The sequence below is a fragment of the Triticum dicoccoides genome, chromosome 2A (genome assembly GCF_002162155.2).
Source record: "Triticum dicoccoides isolate Atlit2015 ecotype Zavitan chromosome 2A, WEW_v2.0, whole genome shotgun sequence".
Lineage (NCBI taxonomy): Eukaryota > Viridiplantae > Streptophyta > Magnoliopsida > Poales > Poaceae > Triticum > Triticum dicoccoides.
Window position 1 is genome coordinate 614,324,590 of NC_041382.1, and position 18,010 is coordinate 614,342,599.

The 18,010-nt window shown below is 42.9% G+C and overlaps 1 protein-coding gene across 1 annotated transcript; it reads left to right on the top strand.

Annotated features, from left to right (window-relative positions):
* The first annotated feature begins 226 nt into the window (after positions 1-226).
* On the top strand, positions 227-12,730 carry LOC119355732 (cytochrome P450 87A3-like). The gene is made up of 9 exons (XM_037622584.1): positions 227-498; positions 7,698-8,022; positions 8,189-8,338; positions 8,657-8,908; positions 9,420-9,509; positions 9,654-9,732; positions 9,969-10,075; positions 10,613-10,746; positions 12,365-12,730. Exons 1-9 carry the CDS (start codon positions 251-253, stop codon positions 12,453-12,455), a joined length of 1,476 nt encoding a protein of 491 aa, XP_037478481.1. The 5' UTR covers positions 227-250; the 3' UTR covers positions 12,456-12,730.
* Positions 12,731-18,010: the final 5,280 nt, after the last annotated feature.

Consider the following 18,010-nt stretch of genomic DNA (forward strand, 5'->3'; position numbering starts at 1 on the left):
GAGTTTTCCTTAAAACAGCATAAAGAACGGTCCCATGCATTGCACGTTCTTGCGTGAAGAAGGGGGTCGGGGTGTGGATCCGAACGGGATGGTGGATTCCATGGGTAGCTGCACTGTCACTGTCCCAGGCCATGGGTCTCTGTACCTCTGACGGCTTGCAACTTTGCAAATTGTCTATATAAATCACATTCCGGGCGGGGTGATAGGGTAAGCCAAAACCCAGCCAGCTAGCTAGCTCTAGTGAACACACATGCAAATGTGGGTCTCTATCCCTGTGGATCTGGCCATGCCTTGGGTTGTTCTCGTGGCCATGGCGGCCCTCTTAGCTGCCTGGTTCATCCATTTTGTCATTAGATGGAACACGAGTCCACCATGCAAAGCAGGGGCAATGCTGCCGCCGGGGTCCCGGGGTCTCCCCGTCCTCGGGGAGTCGCTCGAGTTCTTCGCCCGGAGCCCATCGCTCGAGCTGACCCCTTTCTTGAAGCGACGCCTGGATAGGTAATTACTCTCATTACTCAGTTTAGTCGTGCATGCATGCATGGCCTACCCCTCATATCGTCTACCTGCTACTGTTACGCAGCTAAAGAATATTCTATTGTTACGCGTAACAAAATCATGTAAGCACCCTCTCGATTTTCTTAAGCGGTTGATGGATTTTTCTTATACACGACACGTGAATTTCACAGGGAACAATTTGTCATAACTTTTTTGATAAAGGGCACTCCTGTTAACTCAAAATGTAGCATCAAGGATCAAGATCATACAAAGTATGACGAGCAACACCTGACCTCTGCATACGTAAAATGCACACAGTCAAAGACCAACAGTCTGACAAAAGTAAAATAAAATAATCGATATATCCGCAACAATAGTCATATAGGCCGACACTATGCCTATGTCAAAATAGGCGATGGACCGTCTAGAGATTATGTTGTACTTCATGTTGGGTAAAAAACTCTCTGACCACCCGCTCCATAGGCATACACACTGTCTTGAACATCAGTTGATACTCTATCCGGTGCAACATAAACCATATACGAAGCGGCTTTGCACAGTGGAAAATAATCTGCAAAGAAGTAGAATTTTCGCTATTACAAACCAAATCATTTCTACATAACCAACGCGATCATAATAAGACATACGCTCTCATCCTTATTGGTATTTTGAAACAATTTGAAATGCAGTCCAACGTCGGAAATCAATGGATATATGTGCTAAACTTGATTTGGCTATATTTTGTCCTCTAAACTCATAAAGTAAGTTAAACTTGTGACGGTTAGACCGGTCTATGTTCTAGAGTCCTATAACATGCATAAGGAAGGGCAGCAGCAGCAGCAACGCGTGGTAAACGGAGCTACGTGGTCGGTGCTTGAGTGCGTTTAACTGTTGTGGTACAAAGTATGATGTAGCACCGAGCAAGGAACCTAGAAATAAAGTAGAGTATAGAACTAAATGTTTATGCCGCTCTCATAAGCAAACGGTGAGGCAATGGAAGAAATAGATAGGCATCGAACATCAAAAGGGCGATTCCTTTATTAACCATTGCAATAATCTGAAGAAAAAGCCATCTTACTCAATATTTTGTTCGCTGCGCGCACATTGTTTTCTAGTTATTCATACCACCAAAACTATACCCGCTCCCTTGATACAATGTTGACGACTTGTCTTTGCTCCCATAAACTAACAAATAACAACCCAAGTCATATCTAATTAATCCTACCTCTACTTGATCTCAAATCTTAAAACAATTTACTCTATCCATACGGAAAATCTAAACTAAAGATGTGGTGAGTGATTTTGCAAAGATCATCGAATCCACGGAGAGGTCCATGTTGAGGCCGCACATGGTTAGTTCGCAGCCATATTTTGCCTTATTTGCCCAGTTGTGGTTGAGTGGTAGGTCAAGAAAATTACGTTGAATAAATTGCTGGCCGCAAGTTGGGCAAAGTTTTACCGATGGTAATGGATGTAGGACAAATGGCACAAGTAGTTAAAGAAGTGCGGCAAGTGGCAGTTGTAGTAGTTACAAACAATAGCCTAATAGTGCTTCCGAACTTTGTGTCAAAGTTTTTTCTTTTTGCGAAATGGTTCTGATCTGTTATAAAAAATCATCGGATATACAAGCATCTTCACCATAATAAAAATTACATTGAGGTCCATGGACCATCGAACGATCACCGTTGCCGCCAGAATGAGCTCTTGCCACTCCCATACCGGAGCCAGACTGGCCTTGTTGATGACAGCGAGGAAGTCTTTGTGCATGTGTCCCTAAGGACCCGCATTCTGGATTTGCAGTCGTCGATCATTGAATCATTCTAAAGAACCTGACACCAAATCTCACCGTTGCATGCGCACGGTGAACCCTAACCTCACTGTCCCGAGGAGCTGACAGGAATCTACACCGGAGCTCCATCTAATCCGTCCTGATGAACGAACTTGAGGAGGATCGGAGCCCGGAAGGCTGACTCAAAGAAAAAGCGCCGCCATCCGTCCGAGGTCACTTTGTGAGGACTCAAATCCTGCCTATCTACTAGCCGGAGCCAGGGCACCAGGATTCCTCTCCCCACTACCGGCCGTCGGAGTAGCATGCAGAGGGGGAGGGGGGGGGAATCCAGTGGCTAGGCTTTTTACTAGTCTCCTTGCGAGAGGGGAAAGAAAATCGAGAACCACATGCCTTGATATCTTTTGTAGTACTCAACTTTGTGTCAAATTTGAAAGTTTGACAAGACGTGGCTACGAACCAAACTTGTCCTTACCAAAGATTGCATCTACACACATTCCAATTTTTTATAGCAAGAAACTGTGACGCCCCTGATTTAATCGTAAACTAATCATGCACGCAAATGTGTACGATCAAGATCAGGGACTCACGGGAAGATATCACAACACAACTCTACAAATAAAATAAGTCATACAAGCATCATAATACAAGCCAGGGGCCTCGAGGGCTCGAATACAAGTGCTCGATCATAGACGAGTCAGCGGAAGCATCAATATCTGAGTACAGACATAAGTTAAACAAGTTTGCCTTAAGAAGGCTAGCACAAACTGGGATACAGATCGAAAGAGACGCAGACCTCCTGCCTGGGATCCTCCTAAACTACTCCAGGTCGTCGTCAGCGGGCTGCACGTAGTAGGGGCACCTCCGGTGTAGTAGGGGTCGTCGTCGACGGTGGCGTCTGGCTCCAGGGCTCCAGCATCTGGTTGCGACAACCAGAAAGAAAGGAAAAGGGGAAAAAGGGGGGAGAAAGCAACCGTGAGTACTCATCCAAAGTACTCGCAAGCAAGGAACTACACTACATATGCATGGGTATATGTGTAAGGAGGCCATATCAGTGGACTGAACTGCAGAATGCCAGAATAAGAGGGGGATAGCTAATCCTGTCGAAGACTACGCTTCTGGCAGCCTCCGTCTTGCATCAAGTAAAAGAGTGTAGATTGAAGTCCTCCAAGTAGCATCTCCAAGTAGCATCTCCAAGTAACATCTCCAAGTAACATCTCCAGTAGCATAATCCTACCCGGCGATCCCCTCCTCGTATCCCTGAGAGAGAGCGACCACCGGTTGTATCTGGCACTTGGAAGGGTGTGTTTTATTAAGTATCCGGTTCTAGTTGTCATAAGGTCAAAGTACAACTCCAAGTCGTCCTGTTACCGAAGATCACGGCTATTCGAATAGATTAACTTCCCTGCAGGGGTGCACCACATTCCCCAACACGCTCGATCCCATTTGGCCGGACACACTTTCCTGGGTCATGCCCGGCCGCGGAAGATCAACACGTCGCAGCCCCACCTAGGCTCAACAGAGAGGCCAGCACGCCGGTCTAAACCTAAGCGCACAGGGGTCTGGGCCCATCGCCCATAGCACACCTGCACGTTGCATACGCGGCCGAAAGCAGAACTAGCCCCCTTAATACAAGAGCAGGCTTACGTTCCAATCCGGCGCGCGCCGCTCCGTCGCTGACGTCTGAAGGGCTTCGGCTGATACCACGACGTCGGGATACCCATAACTACTCCCGCGTAGATGGTTAGTGCGTATAGGCTCGTAGCCAACTCAGATCAAATACCAAGATCTCGTTAAGCGTGTTAAGTGTCCGCGAACGCCGAACAGGGCCAGGCCCACCTGTCTCCTAGGTGGTCTCAACCTGCCCTGTCGCTCCGCCACAAAGTAACAATTGAGGGCCGTCGGGAACCTAGGCCCACCTCTACCGGGATGGAGCCACCTGTCCTTTCAGCCCCCTCGTCAGAATCACTTGCGGGTACTCAACGAGCTGACCCGACTTTAGTCACCATCTGTATAGTATGTATGTATGTATAGTATATACCCGTGATCACCTCCCAAGTGATCACGGCCCGATAGTATAGCAAGGCAGACTGACAAGAATGTAGGGCCAATGATGATAAACTAGCATCCTATACTAAGCAATTAGGATTGCGGGTAAGGTATCAATGACTGTAGCCACAATGACAGGCTATGCATCAGAATAGGATTAACGGAAAGCAGTAACATGCTACACTACTCTAATGCAAGCAGTATAGAGAAGAGTAGGCGATATCTGGTGATCAAAGGGGGGGGGGCTTGCCTGGTTGCTCTGGCAAGAAGGAGGGGTCGTCAACTCCGTAGTCGAACTGGGCAGCAGCAGCGTCGGTCTCGTAGTCTACCGGAGATAAGAGGGGGAAGAAACAATGAATACAATGCAAACATAAACACGACGATGCGTGACGTGACAATGAGCGGTGCTAGGTGTGCCCTAACGTGGTATGAGGTGGTATCGGTTAAGGGGGGAAACATCGGGGAAGTATTCCCGGTGTTTCGCGTTTTCGGGCAGAGGAGCCGGAGGGGGAAAGTTACGAGTTCGATAGGTTAGGGGTGTGTGGCGGACAAACGGACTGCGTATCCGGAATCGTCTCGTCGTTCTGAGCAACTTTCCTGTACAAAGTATTTTCATCCGACTTATGGTTTATTTTATATGATTTTATTTATGAAGTTTTAAACATTTCTAAAGTCCTGGAATTAAATTTAATCCAAATAAAAAAATGGCTATGGGTACAGAGGAGTGTACCCAGAAATGTGTGCGTGTGCATGACATGTGGGGCTGGAGGGCTCAGTTGACCCAGTCAAGTTTGACTGGTCCACTGATGAATAGTGACAATGGTGCCCAATTGTCATTGTCTTAGTTTAACAGATTAATTAATCTAGCTTAATTAGAGATGGGAGCCACACATCATAGACAACAACTAAACTATTCTAGTTAATTAGATTAATTAGCCTGGGTCCACTTCTAATAGCCTTAGACTAATTAACACCTAAATTAGCCTAAACTAATTAGACCTACTAATTGGGTCGGCCATTGGCAGCGGCACACCCGGGCCTTGGCTGTGCTTGCCATGGCTAGCACGCACGAGGCACAAGCCACGGCGGCCATGGCCAACAGCGGCAGCAGCACAAGGAAAGCAGTAGCAGCGGCCGTGAGCAGCAGCAAACGGAGCAGCAGTGCAGCGACAGCAGTAGCAAGCAGAGCAGAGTAGCGGTATGAGCAGCAACGCATCGCAAGGAGCAGCAGGGGCGCGCTACATGGCCGCGGCCGATGGCCGGCGAGCAGCGGCAGGCAGAGGCGAGGCCAGGGCAGGCGCGCTTCAGCAGCAGTACGCCGCCGCAGGAGACGGTGGTTAAGCAGCAGCAGCTCACGCACGCGCTTACACCAGTACGCGTACGCGTACACGCGACGCGGGCTAGGATGTGCTCGGGGAAGGCAAACGGTGACCGAATCGAGGCGGAGGAAGGGGGATCCGGAGGAGGGCTCACCGGGGAGAACGTAGGCGAGCTCGGGGAAGGTCGGGGAGGCGCCGGTGGTGGAGATCGACGGCGTCGTCCGACGGCCGTGGCGGAAGAAGAAGAGACGTGCGTCGTCGATGATGCTCCCAAGCCTCAATCTGGTGGTGCAGACGATGAAGTAGACGACGGAGAACCTCATGGACATGGCAAGGTAGCGATGGGGAGTCGGTGGCCGCGGGATCGATGAAGGCGCGGTGACGAACAAGCTCGGGATCGAGGGGATCAAGTGTGGGGAAGGGGAGGATTGAGCTAGGGTTGTCCAGGGCGTCCGGGGTGTCGCCCTTATACTCCAAGGAGACCGGGGGATGGCCGGCACCTGGCCGGGGCGCCATGGATGGCCTCCACGTCCTCTGATTGTCTGATGAACAGAGAAAGGGGATGAGGGGAAGTTGGGCTGGGCCTAATCCACTAATGCACTAGGGCCCAAAACAAATAGTCCTACTTTGTCTATTTTCCTTATTCTATTCCGTTTTCTTTTATTTCTAAAACGGTTATAGTTTTCTAAAATACACAAATGGTTCCTAAATTAGTATTACTATATTTACTACTGCCACATCAATTTGGGTAACTAAATAAAATAGTTTTGTAATTATTTATTATTTAAAGGTATTTAAATAATAGTTTTTACTATTGCTTTATTATCATTTGAATATTTAAACATTTTATTAAAGTGTGGTTTCTACATTATAATTACCTATGCATTATTTGGATCACTCAGAACATTTTCGTTTTAACATTTGAAAACTTTTATTGTTTGCTTTATTTTGAATTTGAATTTGAATGGGTTTCGAACTAACACGAGATTAGTAATAGTAATCGAGGTGACGTGGCATCGTTAGTGCGGGATTACTGTAGCTTGATTACCCGGGCGTCACAGAAACTAAAAACTACTGACAACATACTCATTAATTACCAAATTATATATTTCAAAACATTTTCCTAGTCCAAAATTTTATTTAATTCATGGTATGTTTTGTTGATTCCTTTTTTTGTGGAACGCAACAATGTTGCATCCCAATGGGATAAGTTCCGGCAACATTTCCTTTCTTGGCATAAGAAGTTACCAAGTAGTTACTCCCTTATTTCCGGTTTCAAAGGCTCACACGTATCCCTAGATTGACAATTCAATCAATACAATATAAATTATATTTCACAAAAAATATACCATTATAAAATAAAACATTTAAAGTTTCTGACGACACCTTTTTAGAGATATAACTTGTGTGATGTTGGTCAAATTGTCCATCTAGCAATATGTGTGGGCTTATTAAACCGAAAAGGAGGTAGTATATATGAGTATCGTGCTACTAGTTATAATGTTGAAGCCGATGTGTTTATGAAAAGGATTTACTAGCCCTTCATTATGTGCATATAGTGGAGGTGCTATAGGTTGATCTATAGTTGTTCTTCTATTTTTTTTCGAATGTTGATCAACAATTGTACGAGTAGGTTCATGCATGACTCATCAATTCACCATCGAGCAAAAGAGGTATGGCAAGAAGACAGTATGTTTCACCTTTTTCTGGACGGACTTGCAAATCATTGTAGAGCAATAATATTAAGGGTGGTGATCGCAGATGATTAATGACTTGATAACTAAAGCAGAGAATCACGTAACCAACTATACAATGACACGATTATTATGAGCTTACCATGTGTGGGGAGAAAACAATATTATATGTTGATAAAGAAGTTTTAGAAATACAGTGAGTAGTTATTATTTCCATAAAAATGAAATAATCACCGATGATTTGGCACAATTCTATAAGGCCAGTCTTACTCGGATGTTGATCGTTTTATATGGATGAACTACCCAAAAATTTTATGACAATCGAACTAAATTCTTGGAGAGCTGCCATTTCAGGTATGGTCCAATTTTTAGGACAAATTTGATCGGTGAAGACCTCATTGTGTCTCTAGATCAAGATTTGAACAACTTGGTGTTCCAAAAAGAGGAGAAGTTGTTCCAAATATGGTATCCAGAGTCGCTCATGAGAATCATGGGAGCTGACTGCATCATCGCAACGCTCGGGACTTTCCACAAGCACCTCAGGACTCTGGTACTTCGACTCTTCGGCCCAGAAAACCTCAGGATGGTTCTGCTCCACGAAATACAACAGACAGCCCAGGCCAACCTACTCTCCTGGCTCGATCATCCTAGTATCGAAGTGAAAGAGGCAACCTCTAGTGTATGTCCTCCTATCCCTTTCCCTATATTGATGGTGTTCTGTTATAAGCTGAACAACTTGATTAATTAGGATGTACTACAAGTTATTTCACAAAATTGTTGTTTAATTAGCAAAGCTTATACATATACATGATGATTCAAGCAACTCCAAAATTTCATTATCGTAGATGATATTCAGCATCACAGCAAAGCGGTTAATCAGCTATGACTCCTCAAGCTCGGACGGGAAGCTGTGGAAGCAATTTGATGCATTTCTTCAAGGACTACTAGCATTTCCACTTTACATTCCTGGCACAGCATTCTACAAATGTATGCAGGTAACTAGGGACAACTACCACCCACATATTTCTCCATATCATAGCACAAATAAATTAATACATACAAGACCACTCTGGCCTATTCTTTTGGAGCCGCCACTGTATTCTAATATACAACAATATGTAGGATGAATTGCACCCAATACTATTCCCTCAAACAAATATTGCACCCCCTAGTAAGAAAATTATGTATATAGCATTATTAATTGGGACGCCGTGGTGTTTATGCACGTGATTTCAATGCAGGAATTCAAAATATATTTTATTACACAATTAAAAAACATTTTTCCTTATACGTATGGTTCCCTCGTTGCGTAGGGCCGGAAGAATGTCATGAAGATCTTGAAAGAATTGCTCAACGAGAGGAAGAAGGCAACATGTTGGGAGAGTGTTGACTTTATCGATATCTTGATCAATGATTTGAAGGAGAAGAAGACTTTAATGAATGAGAAAATTGCATTGGATTTGCTCTTCTTATTGTTGTTCGCGGGCTTTGAAACTACGTCATCTGGGATAACTGCTACACTCAAGTTTCTATCCAGTGATCCCAAGGCCCTTCAAGAATTAAAAGTAAGTGTGGACAAAGGAAAGTAGCTAATTGAGTGTTTTAGTAATAGCCAATTAAGTGTTTGAATAATCAGTCCGGAAAGAATATTTGCCTTGAGATGTACACACTAGTATTTTTCACCCACACTATTAGACATATACCCGCATTAATTTGTGCATTCTATTACAGACAATGCACTAATTTAGCGTTAACACTCCGATACATAATTACTGAACAAAATATACATGATTATCCATATAAGAAATACCCATCTTGCTCCTGGCCATAGTTACACCTATGTCTCATATGCCACCAAAAATATAGTCATGTCTAAGTGGTCTTGTATATGTGTGTTACTACCACCATATACCCAGTATGTTACAGACCACTTAGATCATGTGAAAGGCACATGGATAAAACTACACCTGTTAACACCCAAAGACCTTCCTTTCCATAATCCAAGAAAATATTGTGTGTGTAATTATGTAATTCGTGTATGCAATTGACTAATTAAGGTAGATTTATCAATTTCAGGAGGAGCAGAACAACATCAGGAAAAGAAGGGCCAACCCTGACTCTGAAATCACATGGGAGGAATACAAGTCCATGAAATTTACATCTCATGTATATAGTTTGTCTCTCTTCGGCCTTTGTTTTTCATGACATCAACTATACACACGTATAGGCTGGTTTATTCTTATTGTATAATTAATGACATGAGCACTTGTGCAAGTGGCATTATTTCATCTGCTTCATTGTTATTTGTAGGTCATACATGAAGCATTAAGGCTAGCTAACATCGCTCCCGTAATGTTTAGAAAAGCAACAGATGAAGTTCATATAAAAGGTGAGAAGATTTTCTAAGGGCACGAGACATGTAAGATATTAAGAGTAACCAATCATATATTTACGAGAGACTCATTGGCAGTTTGCTAATTCATTTATGTATGCACATATAGTACAATGGGTGCATCCTCCTTGTAATCAAAAGGAGGGTAGCGCGCGAAGGGGGGAGATAGGCTGCAACAATTTAACTAAATGATGTCTTAATATGTAATGTATGTACGCATGTGATTCATGCAGGTTACACTATCCCAAAAGGATCAAAGATCATGGTAAATCCTTCTAGCATTCATCTCGATCCTACTATTTACAAGGATCCCAATGCATTCAATCCTTGGAGGTGGAAGGTTTGTAACATTTGCCTATTTCAAACGGATGTTCTATGTCACTTATAATAAAACAACGCATATGCTTTTTATCATAAAGCAACAAACTTCGGTTGAATGATGTACACTATCTCCAAAATTCATGATATTTTATCATAACATATCCTAGATATTGGCCCGGTTTTAAGTTATTAGTTAATGTGCATCTACAACACTTAGTTGGAAATTTATATTATTACAAAAGAAAAGTAGGTCAAAACCTTTCCAAGAAAGGAAAAGTAGCTCATGATCAATACCCTTCAAACTAAGTAAAGTTATATTTTTACAAAAAATAATTAAGCATTATGAGTGTTGGAAAAAAAATTCAAGAGGGAATTATAGTATGGAAAATAGGAATTAAAATGTAGGAGAATATGTGGCTTATAGTTATTTTATCTCTAATACTTTCTAGCCGAAGCACTAAAAAGGGGATTGCTAAGAATATTTCAAACAAAGGAAGTATTAATTGTTATGCAAGAAGCATCTCTCTCTGAAACCTGGTGAAAACTTTCTACACAGGATACAACTGAACCCGTGGGTGGCTCCTCAAAAGAGTTCATGGCCTTTGGAGGCGGGCTACGGTTATGTGTTGGTGCCGACTTTGCCAAGCTACAAATGGCTATCTTCCTACATTGCTTAGTTACTAAATACAGGTGAATGGCTCTTTCTTGCAATAAAAATATTAATAAATGGTTACTCTAACAACAATAATAAGTATTGATTACCTCTTATTTAATAATAGAGAGATGATCATGTACTCATTTTCAGAATAGGAGAGGATTAAGGCATGTTGGCAATTAATGCAGAGTTAATTAGGCCGTTTTGAGGCACGTAGGCTGCATCCCATGCATGCGGCCCTTTTACTCCACCACTTCATGTGCTAGGACTGCTCGTTTACTAGTTCTGAGCACACTAATTAGGCATCGTAGTTAATAACCAATGCTATTTTTCAGTACGTGGTACAACCAATCACTAACCACCTTGGTCCGAGAGACTTTTCCAGCGCGCCCTATAAACTGTGACAGAGGGAGTACTAGGTGTTAAACTCCACCAGTTCTTACTATGTTTCTTTGGGAGAAGATATATTTGTAGCCATCAGATCTACTCAAAGTGGATCTAGTGTGCCACAAAAAGATTTTTAGTATACTTCAATAAAACATTTCTAGTATAGAAAAAGGAAAGATCATTTCATAAAACCAATGTTACATTTTGAGTTTTGTGTGACATACTTAAAAATAGAGAGAGAAAACACATCAAAGAAAATAATAGAAATGAAATGAAAACATAAAATCAAATAGCCACCAATCCCATCACCCTCCCCAACCTTTCTCAGGTTAGCCTGGTCAACATTGTAAGGTCCATTCCTCTTACACTTACATCCTAGGGTGCTTGACTCCACCATAATCCTATTATGGAGGCCTTGATGTTCTTCAAGCCAGACTAGAAGAAGAAAACTAAAATGGTTGCCTTAATGGAGGGTGCAATGCCTGGAAAAGGGGTAGGTGTGCTAACATTATGAGTAGGAGGGTGCATGTAACTTCATTGGCACAATTTATTTTGTATAAACATGTTCTTATATAGTTCCATAATAGGCATATTTTATTTGCCTGGTCAAATAACTGGATAAATAGAATATGTATTTTTTCATTGCCATTATATATTATATGGAAAGTTTCTATTTATGAACTAAAACCTCAACTAAAATCATTACAACTTGCTCCAAGACATATGACTTCTATGTATCCGTGTAGTCGAATTTCATTCATAGACACTAATTAGTCAAAAAATGTATTTGATTAGATACAAATACATTATTAGTTTTCCATGCAACATCATTCGACAATGTAAATTTATGATCATTTACATGCACATTCATAAAAGTCAATTGTCAAAGTTGCTAGCGCCGCAAAATCCTTAGTGCAAACTAGTATGCATGCAAGTTTATAAGCTCACAACTTTTTTTGCAGGGGAGCTCACAACTACTTCTGAATAGTCATATTTGTTTTTTCCAAAAATAACCTCTAGGATCAATGTCTCATATTAAAGGTTAATGACCCCCATGGAGGTAATTAGCATAGATCATTTACAATGTGTTAAGTACAAAGGAAATAGAATATAGTATAACAATAGAAATATGATGGTAGTGTATTACTCTATCAAAAATACACGAATATTATGCTCTTTTGGGAATGTATACTTCTTCTTTCTTGCGAGACTATTTTACATAGATATTTACTCTCTAAATTTTAAACTTGTGTGCGCCTTCTACAGTTGGAAAGTGATCAAGGGAGGAACCATGGTACTTTCTCCTGGACTACAGTTTCCTTGTGGTTTTCACATACAACTTCTCCCAAAGTCGTGATGCATGATTATTAATGCTTCAATACGGGCAAGATCTCTAAGACCATGGGGGATTCACAATGTTTGGCTGGTCAAAGCCATGGGGGATCTCTAAGACCATGTTGTTGTTTGGCTAAGTATCTAGTAATGTATCTGGTGTGTCTATGGATTAATAAAATAACACATAAACATTGATGGAACCATTTTTGTTCAAATTCTTGTTCTTACCACAATTTGTGTGGTCATGTGTGCTTTCCAACCATGCTGCGAAGAGTTTATCTTCCTACCACACTACATTCTCAGGCAACTGTTGGAAATATGCCCTATAGGCAATAATAAGATGTTATTATTTATTTCCATGTTCACAATTAATTTTATATTTTTTTACTATAATTGCAATGGTCCTGGATATGAGAGTCAGATGAAAACCCACTTGCATGTGTGGAAATTTAAACACTAAGTAGATCCCTTGTCTCACCTCTAAGACTAGCTCATATACTACATGATGATCCTATTTTCCTGATGATACGACATTGTTAAAGTAACAAGGATGTCGGCAATACTGGGAACACACTGTTGGCTGAACAATGGTGTTGGATAGACCCACCTTATGATATACTTCAAGATTCAGTCATAACCTTGTTGTCGGTATTATTGTATACTCAAGTCCTTAGACCATGAGAATATCATGGACCTTCATATCGGACGGTTACTTTGGGGTTGCAAAACGTTATTTGTAACAAAATGATTATAGCGAGAACTTTCTGGCACATAGGAAAATTGGGCCCACTCGGTATTATAGTGTCCATCATCGTCTGGCAAGACACAACGTGATACTGACCCCCCGGTGTTGGGAAACATAGCATGCAATTTCAAAAAAAATCGCACGCTCACGCAAGATATATCTAGGAGATGCATAGCAACGAGAGGGGGAGAGTGTGTCTATATACCCTCGTAGACCGAAAGCAGAAGCGTTTGACAACGCGGTTGATGTAGTCAAACTTTTTCTCGTTCCGACCGATCAAGCACCGAACGTATGGTACCTCCGAGTTCTACACACGTTCAGCTCGATGACGTCCCTCGAACTCTTGATCCAGCAAAGTGTCAAGGAAGTAGATTAGTTCCGTCAGCACGACGACATGGTGACGGTGATGGTGATGTTATCCGTGCAGGGCTTCGCCTAAGCACTACGAGAATATGACCGAGGGTGTAATCTTTGGAGGGAGGCGCCTCACACGACTAAAAGAAGTTGATGTGTGTTCTAGGCGCCTCCCTCCCCTCATATATATATGTAGGAGGGAGAGGGAGCAGCCAAGGGGGGCGCCCCAAGTAGGAGGAATCCTACTTGGGGGCCTTGTCCAATTTGCCCCCCACTTCCTTTTTCACCGAAGGGGGGAGGAAAGAGGAGGGATGAGGGAAGGAAGGGGGAGGCCGATGTTGGGGAACGCATTATTTCAAAAGAATTCCTACGATCATGCAAGATCTATCTAGGAGATGCATAGCAACGAGAGGGGAAGAGTATGTCTACGTACCCTTGTAGACCTAAAGCGGAAGCGTTATGAAATGCGGTTGATGTAGTCGAATGTCTTCGCGATCCAACTGATCAAGTACGAACGCACGGCACCTCCGTGATCTGCACACGTTCAGCTCGGTGACGTCCCTCGTACTCTTGATCCAGCTGAGGCCAAGGGAGAGTTTCGTCAGCATGACGGCGTGATGACGGTGATGATGAAGTTACCGATGCAGGGCTTTGCCTAAGCACTACAACGATATGACCAAGGTGGAATTCTGTGGAGGGGGGCACCGCACACGGCTAAACAATCAACTTGTGTGTATATGGGGTGCCTCCTACCCCGTATATAAAGGAGTGGAGGAGGGGAGGGCCGACCCTCATAGGGTGCGCCCAAGGGGGGAGTCCTACTCCCAGTAGGAGTAGGTTTCGCCCCTTCCTAGTAGGAGTAGGAGAAGAATGAATAGGGAGAGAGAGGGAAGGAAAGGAGGGGCCGGCCCCCACCCAATTCGGATTGGGCTTGGGGGGGGGCCTCCAGCTGGCCGCCTCCTCCTATCTCCCACTAAGGCCCAATAAGGCCCATTGACTCCCGGGGGGTTCCGGTAAGCCCCCGATACTCCGGTAAATGCCCGAACTCCTCCAAAACCATTCCGATGTCCAAACATAGCCTTCCAATATATCGATCTTTATGTCCCGACCATTTCGAGACTCCTCGTCATTTCCGTGATCACATCCGGGACTCCGAACTACCTTCGGTACATAAAAACACATAAACTCATAATACCGACCGTCATCGAACGTTAAGCGTGCGGACCCTACGGGTTCAAGAACTATGTAGACATGACCGAGACTCACTTCCGGTCAATAACCAATAGCGGAACCTGGATGCTCATATTAGTTCCTACATATTCTACGAAGATATTTATCGGTCAAACCGCATAACAACATACGTTGTTCCCTTTGTCATTGGTATGTTACTTGCCCAAGATTCGATCGTCGGTATCTCAATACCTAGTTCAATATCGTTACTGGTAAGTCTCTTTACTCATTCCGTAATGCAACATCCTTCAACTAACTCATTTGTCACATTGCTTGCAAGGCTTATAGTGATGTGCATTACCGAGAGGGCCCAGAGATACCTCTCCGACAATCGGAGTGGCGCATCTTAATCTCGATCTATGCTAACTCAACAAACACCATCGGAGACACCTGTAGCGCATCTTTATAGTCATCCAGTTACGTTGTGATGTTTGATAGTGATACGTCTCCAACGTATCTATAATTTTTGATTGTTCCATGCTATATTATATTCTGTTTTGGACATTATTGGGCTTTATTATACACTTTTATATTATTTTTGGGACTAACCTATTAACCGGAGGCCCAGCCCAGAATTGCTGTTTTTTCCTATTTTAGGGTTTCGTAGAAAAAGAATATCAAACGGAGTCCAAACGGAATGAAACCTTCGGGAACGTGATTTTCGAAACGAACATGACCCAGGAGACTTGGACCCTACGCCAAGCAACCAACAAGGAAGCCACGAGGTAGGGGGGCGCGCCTACCCCCCCAGGCGCGCCCTCCACCCTTGTGGGCCCCATGTTTCTCCACCGACGTACTTCTTCCTCCTATATATACCTACGTACCCCCAAACTACCAGATACGGAGCCAAAACCCTAATTCCACCACTGTAACTTTCTGTATCCACGAGATCCCATCTTGGGGCTTGTTCCGGAGCTCCAACGGAGGGGGCATCAATCACGGAGGGCTTCTACATCAACACCATAGCGTCTCCGATGATGTGTGAGTAGTTTACCTCAGACCTTTGGGTCCATAGTTATTAGCTAGATGGCTTCTTCTCTCTTTTTGGATCTCAATACAAAGTTCTCCCCCTCTCTCGTGGAGATCTATTTGATGTAATCTTCTTTTGCGGTGTGTTTGTTGAGACCGATGAATTGTGGGTTTATGATCAAGTTTATCTATGAACAATATTTGGACCTTCTGAATTCTTTTATGTATGATTGGTTATCTTTGCAAGTCTCTTCGAATTATCAGTTTGGTTTGGCCTACTAGATTGATCTTTCTTGCAATGGGAGAAGTGCTTAGCTTTGGGTTCAATCTTGCGGTGTCCTTTCCCAGTGACAGTAGGGGCAGCAAGGCACGTATTGTATTGTTGCCATCGAGGATAACAAGATGGGTTTTTTTTATCATATTGCATGAATTTATCCCTCTACATCATGTCATCTTGCTTAAAGCGTTACTCTGTTCTTATGAACTTAATACTCTAGATGCATGTTGGATAGCGGTCGATGTGTGGAGTAATAGTAGTAGATGCAGGCAGGATTCGGTCTACTTGTCTTGGACGTGATGCCTATATACATGATTATACCTAGATATTCTCATAACTATGCTCAATTCTGTCAATTGCTCAACAGTAATTTGTTCACCCACCGTAAAATACTTATGCTCTTGAGAGAAGCCACTAGTGAAACCTATGGCCCGAGGTCTATCTTCCATCGTATTAATCTTCCAACACTTAGTTATTTTCATTGCCTTTTATTTTACTTTGCATCTTTATCATAAAAATACCAAAAATATTATCTTATCATATCTATCAGATCTCACTCTCGTAAGTGACCGTGTAGGGATTGACAACCCCTTATCGCGTTGGTTGCGAGGATTTATTTGTTTTGTGTAGGTGCAAGGGACTAGCGCGTAGCCTCCTACTGGATTGATACCTTGGTTCTCAAAAACCGAGGGAAATACTTATGCTACTTTGCGGCATCACCCTTTCCTCTTCAAGGGAAAACCAACGCAGTGCTCAAGAGGTAGCAGATAGCACACTAAGTGTTCCTCCGGTATTCGGGAGTTGCATAATCTCATAGTCATAGGAACATGTATAAGTCATGGAGAAAGCAATAGAAATAAACTAAACGATCATAGTGCTAAGCTAACGGACGAGTCAAGTCAATCACATCATTCTCTAATGATGTGATCCCGTTCATCAAATGACAACTCATGTCTATGGTTAGGAAACTTAACCATCTTTGATTAACGAGCTAGTCAAGTACAGGCATACTAGTGACACTCTGTTTGTCTATGTATTCACACATGTACTAAGTTTCCGGTTAATACAATTCTAGCATGAATAATAAACATTTATCATGATATAAGGAAATATAAATAACAACTTTATTATTGCCTCTAAGGCATATTTCCTTCAGCCGAATCCCTCCCCTTACTTCTCTCTTTCCCCCTTTCCTTTCCCCTCTGGTGTGGACCATATGGGGGGTGCAGCAGCCCCTGCTGGCTGATGTGTTTCCCCTCATGGCCCATTAGGCCCATATCTTTGACGGGGGTGCCTGGAACCCCTTTCCGGTGACCCGATATGTACCCGGTACCCCCGGAACACTTCCGGTGTCCAAATACCATCGTCCTATATATATATATATATATATATATATATATATATATATATATCAATATTTACCTCTCAACCATTTCGATACTCCTCGTCATGTTTGTGATCTCATCCGGGACTACGAACAACATTCGGTCACCAAAACACATAACTCATATAATACAAAATCATCATCAAACCTTAAGTGCGCGGTCCCTATGTGTTCGGGAACTATGTAGACATGACCGAGACACCTCTCCAGTCAATAAAAAATAGTGGAAACTGGATGCTCATATTGGCTCCTACATATTCTACGAAGGTCTTTATCAGTCGAACCGTAATGACAACATACATTATTCCCTTTGTCATCGGTATGTTACTTGCCCGAGATTCGATCGTCGGTATCTTCATACCTAGTTCAATCTCGTTACCAGCAAGTCTCTTTACCCATTCCGTAATACGTCATCCCGCAACTAACTCATTAATCACTTTTCTTGCAAGGCTTCTTATGATGTGTATTATCGAGAGGGCCCGGAGATATCTCTCCGATACTCGGAGTGAAAAATCCTAATCTTGATCTATGCCAACCCAACAAACACCTTCGGAGATACCTGTAGAGCATCTTTATAATCATCCAGTTATGTTGTGACGTTTTATAGCACACAAGGCA